The sequence below is a fragment of the Pomacea canaliculata genome, linkage group LG5, assembly GCF_003073045.1.
Source record: "Pomacea canaliculata isolate SZHN2017 linkage group LG5, ASM307304v1, whole genome shotgun sequence".
NCBI lineage: Eukaryota > Metazoa > Mollusca > Gastropoda > Architaenioglossa > Ampullariidae > Pomacea > Pomacea canaliculata.
Window position 1 is genome coordinate 2,452,268 of NC_037594.1, and position 8,522 is coordinate 2,460,789.

Consider the following 8,522-nt stretch of genomic DNA (forward strand, 5'->3'; position numbering starts at 1 on the left):
GCAAATTGAGAATGTACTTAACAAATTTAATTAGAAGATATTTTAAACTCTTCAGTGGACATTTATTACAGGAAGGTCCCACGCTGACGTTGCCATCTGGACTTCCTGATGCGTTGGAGACGTCAGCACAGCCACGTGACCACGATCAGCATCATCACCATCACCGCCTTCAGCAATCCAAAGCAGGAGTGAACATTATTCATGAGGAGGACCACCAACGGCAGCTGCAACATCACCAGCAAGAACTGTTCATCTGCGAAGACCTGGAGTTCAGATGTAGACACGACACTTGATGAACGGACCGACAGATGACGTGACACGTAGAAACCAGTGCGGCAATGTCATGCTTGTGACATACAATATGGCGGCGAGACAGTCCATGACAGTGTAGATCACAATATATGTAGAATTTTTCGTGACCAATGGAATTGGTAATTGATCCCGGAACATAGTTTTTGGATCGATGAATACGTTATGTGTCATCATTGCAGGGATTTTCTAGAATACAAATACACACTTGCACACACACACTCACACATGTATATGAGCATCCTTAGGAAACCATTCGATTGCCCACAACAAACAATTCTATGCTTATCTGACTCATCATCATCCGCGTCCTATTTCTACATCAGTTATCTACAGATGACTAGTGGTGTAACTAAAAATATATCCGATGTGCAAGCTTTTCCCGCGTTATTTTATTTCTCTCTTTTTTTTCTGACGATGAATTCCTAAAATCTGATCTTTTATTGAGTTCTGACCTTTTCATCAATTATGAATACCTTGCTGAAGTTCCTTGGTCTTTACAGTGGACCACACCAGCTTCTACATGAATCAAAGCTTTTCGCGTTGAAGATAACCGCGTAAGGCTAGTTCTTCTAATGATCCTCTGAGGATGTAATCTTAAAGCAGTAGGTTAGAACTTACGCAAACTGTCTTTATCAGGTGTTTGTAATGTTGATTTCAAATATGAAGTCCTTTTTCTCTCTCGTCATAGAATCACTTCACAGCGGGTCTAAGTGTTCAGTCCTAAAATGAATGTTCAGTGTTTGTTTCGTGTATAATTATTTTACACAGAGATGCACAGTGTGTGTGTGCTGGTGTATGCGCGTGTGCCTGTGCACGACTGCCCGTGTCTTGCGTGGACCTAGTCGTTGTAACAATGCCGTAATATACAGTAGAGACCAGATGTGGCATCACAGTTTGTGTGGTTGACAAATGAAATTAGGTTTTTGTGTGGTTGACAAATGACGTCACAGTTTGTGTGGTTGACAAATGAAATTAGGTTTTTGTGTGGTTGACAAATGACGTCACAGTTTGTGTGGTTGACCAATGACGGCACAGGCCAAAGGTCAAGTTTTTGTGGGTTGCCATGTAGTGTAACTCTTTGCACAGTTGCCAAATCCAAGGAACACCTTACGGTGGGGTTACACGGTCTTTACTTTAAGCATCCGTGTACATTGCTCATACATTCTTCCTTTGTTTCTGAAATAATTTTTGAATTATTCCTGACTTGTGCCCAACCGAAGGTAAGTATCTGGTGAATCAGTTTTCCCGGTGGGAGCATCTATGTGTACGTGAGACTTGTTTTCGACTCCAAACTTGAAACAACATTTATTAAAATGAATGCAACTTAATTAATCTTGTATTACTTTCCAGATGAGAAGTTGTCTCCTAGGTTGGCGTAGCTCTTAACTGAAGTTGCGACACGCTCTGTGACCGTGTGAGAACGTACGTGTATGTTTAAGTGCGTGCTGCTTCACGTGCGCCTTTGTGTGGTTCTGTGTAGATGATGTTTTTATTTGTGCACGTGTTTCTGCGCAGATGAGGACTTGAAGTGTATTTGTCCGATTGTGTGAGAGCAAATCATTTACTACTTTAACTCTGGAAACGTCTCAGATATTTAGGGAAAATACCTCTTTGTTCATTATAACTTAAAATTATTAAATAAAATACAAATTGCTGACTTCAAAATGCGTGTTTCGTAAGTAGTGTTTCCATCTTCTCGTGTCATGTTGGAGAAGCTGATAGCCGAGTGGTTAGTGCACTGAAGCTGAACCCGTAGGTGTGCTTGTTCGATTCCCACCTTCCGACCTAGCTGTCGGAAACGGGTACCTGACTCAATGTGGGATTGGCACAGGTAAGGCAGGAGATGGGCACCAAAAGCTGACCGCTGAGAAAAGTGGGGGCTGTACCAGCTCCTTCGCAATAAATGAAAATGATAGTTATCATCTACTTTGTCGTTTTATTAATATTTCTGATATGAAGGTTTATCCGAACACGTGTGCATTTGACAGGAAGTGTGGAAATAAAAGGGAGTCTTTTTTTCAAACGTAGCCTCAGCTAACCCTATAACCCTGTCTTTAGTCGACGGATATTTCGAATACAATATTTTAACTGAAGCAGAAATGCTGAGTATTGTCAACAGATTCTTCGAACTATAAACACACATTTGTTGCACCTAACTACATCTCCATCCATGCAGACATAAGTATGAACAGCAGCAACCTGCTTCTTCATTGCAAGAGGTGTGATGACCATGGTATGCTACTCAAGGCGGTCAAAGCGCTGCGCGACAATGTGTAGGAGAATAAAGGGGAGGAAACTAAGTCATTTCTACATTTTACTCTTTGTTGGGTATTTCCCCTTTATTTTCCTCTCCTACTTGCCATATGCCTTTCTCTGTCTTTCTTGTGCACATCTGAAGGGAGGATGAGTGAACGAGTGACACAGCCACAAAATATTTTTGTTCTCTTCTCATGATGTCTCAATCCTCATTAAAACGCGTATAGAAAAAGACAAAACGAAATACAAAAAATATACAATTAAGGATCATAAAACTTATTACTAACCAACCTTTTCCCTTGCATTTAAAACCATGACTTAAGACGTGGGTGGAAAGACAGTTGATGTAAACGATACTAATTAACCTTTTTTACCTTTAATAACCGAAATTTGGAAAAAGTGGGTCAGTTAAAGAATACACTAAATGAAGTGAAATACTAGACATGCACGAAAAGTTATCAAAAGTAAATTAAGTATACTAAGACTGAGATTCTGTGTGCACAGAAAGCAGCAATCGCCACGTCAGGTCAGTGCACTTCAGTCTGGAACCAGTGAGTTTTCAGACGATTCTAAACTGACTTTGTTCTAGTGATTAACAGTGCACACTATTAAAATTTCAGACGTCGTCTTCAAAGTATGGTACAAAAAATAGGGTTGAAGATTAAAAAAATAAAATAAAATATCAGGTTACAAAATTCTAGTTAAAAAAATGATTGTACGAGATTTCGTTAACCACCTTCCTTCGAGTTAGTTCTCATTCCACCACCAAAGAGCTCCAACTTCCTTTAAGGATCTTGTCATTCGACCTCTTGCTTGACGTCAGTAAAAGATATTAAAATGTGATTAGTAGTTTCACTAAGCAAAGAGTTGACAGAAACTTTGCGAATATCTTATGTTTGTATGATAACTATTGTCTGCTTCTTGGAATCTCTTCAAATAATCCCAGACATAAACTTTTAAAAGGGTCATGGTTGTCTGGTTGACATTCAGCAGACGAACATATCTCCTAGAAGCATGACTTGATAGGCTGTAGTTGCCAAAGGTAAAATACTTTATAGGTGAGGGGAATGAAAAATTGCCTGCCAATCTGAATATTCGCAAGTGAATTAAAGCCTAAAATATTCAGTTTTTATGTGAACGGACCAGTCTCTGTCGGGCCCAAACTTGACATGGTATATGCTGCTTTAGGTGGGAAGGATTATACAAAAAGTTCTCGATTTCCGAGAGACCAGGGATTCACTAAGCTTGGAAACTGGAAAATCTCTGAACTAAAACATTCATAAAATTTTCACATCTGATCTTGTACATCTCAAGATGTCACAAACATCAAATATTAAAGGACTAGTGGGTAGCAAAATGTTTTTTCCTAATAACTGGGTAGAACTTGCCTTGGTCACTTCCCCTTCTGTAGATCAGGTATATACATCCATGTTTTGAGAGCCACAAACAGCATGATGTTCCTGTTAAAATGACCTTTTCTACAAAACACTTTTCTGATCTCCCCCATCACGAAATAAAGAGTATAACAAATGCCCAAATATAACACGATAAGACAAACTTAAGCATCGCAACAAGCAAAACAAAGATATATATAAAAACGCATTCTTGCATCTATAATAACTTTTAAAAACACGCCCACGTGACACCAACACCACACCTACCAAGACAAATAATCTGTTTTTAAGGTGAACAAAAAGTTTGCTGCAGCAAATCTGTGAACAGGAAACGGCAGGTGTTGAGAAATGCAGACCATGATGTAGAGGAGATTGGAAAGGAAAAACAGAATCGATGAACTTGGGGGGGGGGGTTGGTGAGGAGGTGGAGGGGGCAAATTGAATTTGTCCTGATGAGGTGTTGACGACAGCCTGGCTAGGTATGACTTCTCTCTATCCCCCTCTCCCTCACACACACAGACATGCAACTGTCTACAATCCATCAGGTCATGACAAGACCTGCAGAAGACCATTTTGACCCAAATCCCTAAAGCCAAATGATTTAGGTTTCATTTCCATTTAGGCGAATTTTCCTTATGTGATTTATGCAATGGGAATTATTTCATACATCAGAATAAGTAAATAACAGAAGTGTGTATATTTATATATACTACATTTGTGACAAGTTAGATCATCAACAACTTACTTGCCTTCCAGAACATACATGCTTTTTTTCGCTTGAAGAAATCCTCATGGCTTTCATGTGGCTTTTAGTCATACCATCCCAACATTTGTTCTTTAGTAGTGATGAAAGTGTTCAGTGTTTCCAGCTGAATTCTGAACTGATTCATTTTACCATGATACATTTTATATCTTTCAATAACTAGAGTGACTAAATAACAGATATTATCAAGGAGAGGTTCTAAACAACTTCAACAAATTTCTGCAATCTTCTAATTTAGATATAGTTTATATTTGTATGATACCAGCAAAGCAGAATGACAAATATATTCGGAGTAAGAAGCTTCTGACAAGTCAAAATTAAACTCTTTATACTTAGCAATACAACATCATTGAAATGACAAGTGACTGTTTAAAAATCATTAATAATTTCAAAGAAAATATTTCAATAGAAAACAATAAAAAAGTAACTTCCTTTACTAGTGGAAACTACGAGCTATTACTAAAAGATTAGAGAGTCACACCACCTGTTAGAACTACAAAAAAAAAAAACACTTGTTTGGTGGTACATCTCATGCTGTTGCTTTGCCAGATTCTGCCGTTGCTGCTGTCGCTGCCGTCTTCGGAAAGAATTTGGATCAGTTACTTGAAGCTGTTTACCTCCGTTAGCTGAACTCTGTTCATGTTGAGGTCTGCTTTGTCGTGTCTGGCGGTGTTGACTATGAAGTTGCTCATGTCAGCGCTCATCTTCATCCAAAATGCATTGGTCTTGTTTGTGAGGTTCTGTAACTCAATGTGGATCTTCAAACAAGTCACTTTCGAATGCGACCTGTCAATGGAAACGGAGTTGTGGTGGCTTTGCAGATGTTGAACAGCAAAGGTGACAGGGTCGCCCCTGGCGCAAACGCACTGTTGTTTAGAAAAAAAAGTACCCTACCTGGTTGTGGAGTACTTCTGCACTCTTTGAGCCCTTGTAAAGCGCTTCGATGATTTAAGTAGAGCCCCCTTTTCGCATAACATACCACTGCCCATCTTGCCAAACTCTATCAAATGAGTTTTTAAGGTCAATGAAATTAAGGCAAAGTAGTGTTTGTCTTTTTCTATTAGGATGCGACTGTTGAAGATCTGTTACACTGTGCTCCTGTCTGCTCTGAAGCCAGCTTGCCTTTCTGCCAGCAGCTTCTCTGCAGAAGAATCGAGACAAATCTGGTATAGTGCGCAGCGAGTGCGATGTATCTCGGTTGTGGTGCTGAGCATTACAAATACTCTTTCATTTTTTTTAATTGTTAATCATCATCATCATCATCATCGTCGTCGTCGTCGTCGTCCTCCTCCTCCTCCTCGTCGTCGTCCTCGTCGTCGTCGTCGTCGTCGTCGTCGTCGTCGTCGTGCACGAGCAGGTCAGCTGGGACGTTGCCAACCCAGAGGTGACTTCCTTCCCACTACACACGGCCATCTTGATCTCCCTGTAGGAAGGAGCTCTGTAGGGTCGTTGGCAGTTGCCTTGGAGGGTGCTGTGGGACAGTTTACAGTTGACAGCTGTAATATTCAGTTCCTCGGTTTCATTGTCTACACGCGATAATTAAAAATGAGGAAAAGGGGAAACACCTTTTTAACTACTGAAAGGAAAGAAATAATTTAAAATAAAAAATCTAAATCTATTTAAATTTGGCATAACATTACTAGAAAATTAAAATATTTTATAACTATAAAACTATTTGAGAGCTATAAAAAAAAAACTTGTTATTGAAATCAGGATAAAAAATAAATATGTTTTTCTTGTTTGCTCACTATTGATTCAGAATATCGGCTGGGCGAACCTACATTAAATTATTCGATTTGCGTAACGAATTCCTATAAAAGCGAAGGTTTATTGGCAAAGAAGAGAAAAGCTTGTGTGTATTACAATGAACAGAAGACTTTGAAGACCAATGGAGAGCACGACAATAATGCTATAAGCACGTGTACTTCTTTTGGCATTTAAATTAAACAATTGTTTGATCAACACACAGATATTGCACACAGGACAATAGACGACAGTTTGGAGAAATAAAATGAGTCCTTCCTCTTCAGACGATGCTATACAATGTCTAAAGATAAGGCTGATATCAGAATTATGCTTGGAATCCTAGAAGAGTTTTGTGTTGAATCGAGATTAATCATATATCAGTCTAAATCAGAGGCAATAAGGATAAAATGCAGAAGATCGAATGGCCCATGTTCTTTGTATAGATAAAAAAATTATTTAGTAATCAATACCCAGATGAACTCGAAAACTAACACCAGAATTCAAACTATAATACAAAATAAATTTATCTGAGAGAAAGAAGATCTTAGTGTTCTCTGAAAGACCTGCAATATTAAAACTTTTAATATCTCTGGTTTTTTTAATGCACAGAAAAAATATTTTATGAAAATAAGAATGTATTTATTTCTAAGGGAGGACAAAGAATATATCATAAAAGGCATTTGAAAAAGATAAGAGTTTTTTTTATAAAGGAAACGGAACTATGATGAACTAAGATGGCTTAAAAGTTGTCAAACAATATTTCATTTTCAAATCGAGTTGCCTAGAACACTGCTAAATTGCAAATAATCCTTAGTACTTATTAGTTTTATTTTCTTTACTTGAAGGAAATTTAACTTCTGCCAATGATTGGTTCCCTGACATTAGATACATGGAGGCTGAAGTTTGGGAAACCCCTTTAAACCCTTTAAAACTTTAAGACAGAGTTAAACAACTAAGCAACACTTGTCTTTATTTTTACTTTTCTGGTGTTTTATATATTTGTTCACTTTATCTTTTTCTTCTTTTTTATTTTTTTGATTTTTTTTGCTGCGCAAAGAGCATTCTTCTGAAGGGATACCTGCGCATTACAAATAGACATCATCATCATCATCATCCATCATCAATCATCAATCATCAATAATCATCATCATCATCATCATCATCCATCATCCATCATCAATCATCATCAATAATAATAATAATCATCATCATCATCATCATCAACCCGTGTTTTTAGAAAACAAATGTATCTGCAAGCTAAATTGATTAAAAATAAGAGTTGAAAGATATTACCAAACAATTAAATTTACTTTAAAATTTGCCAGAATAGTTTGTTGATGAGATATTGAAACATGGAACAATGACGTCTGCTGTGGCAGCGTTGAATGGAAAATAAAACAAAAATGTAAGAGTAGCTTTGTGTGGTAAGTAAAAAGATGAATTTTTCAGGTAGGTTTGTGAACCGGGAGAGTGGATAGCCGAGTTGTTAGAGCGTTGGCGTCTGAGCTAAGAGGTTCGATACCCTTGAAGCGCACCAAACTTCGTCCCAGTTTATCCAACTGCTCCACACTTCCTGTCCAGCTCTCCTAGCTCAGGAAGAATGTTGACGATAGCAGACCGTGTGGGACTCTTTTCTTCATTACTCAGACCAAATCGTGCTTTTGGTCGTTTTGTTTTGTTTCTGCTACCTACTTCTCAAATTTGTACTTTGACAAGAGCAGGCAACCGTGAAAGTGACTTTGTCCGACTCAAAACTTCTCTTTGATTCCATGTCAATGAAGCTGAATGGTGTACCTTGTGGAAGACGCTCACAGAGAAAGCTAGAAGCTAAGCCACACATGCGTTGGACCCTTTTCTCCCTTTTTGTGCAAAGCACTAAGAAAAATGATAAATGCTGATTGGATGTTGCCATAGGACACCGATGTAAGCGAAATACTATCATTCGGTTTTGTAATAAAGTAGTCAAGTACCTTAGAACAATAACTTCACTGACCATATACCTTACAGCCTGACATCCCCGTTATCGTTATGTAAATTAAGTCGCTAAAAGA

The 8,522-nt window shown here is 38.2% G+C and overlaps 1 protein-coding gene across 2 annotated transcripts in view; it reads left to right on the forward strand.

The window, feature by feature from the left end:
- LOC112565452 (serine/threonine-protein kinase 32B-like) overlaps positions 1-1,977 on the forward strand; it is a 64,859-nt gene extending 62,882 nt beyond the window's left edge. For both annotated transcript variants that reach the window (XM_025240928.1, XM_025240929.1), the window contains exon 13: positions 72-1,977. In XM_025240928.1, the coding sequence (XP_025096713.1) occupies positions 72-293 (222 nt within the window). In that variant the 3' untranslated portion in view covers positions 294-1,977. The remainder of the gene's footprint in view (positions 1-71) is intronic.
- The last annotated feature ends 6,545 nt before the right edge of the window (positions 1,978-8,522 follow it).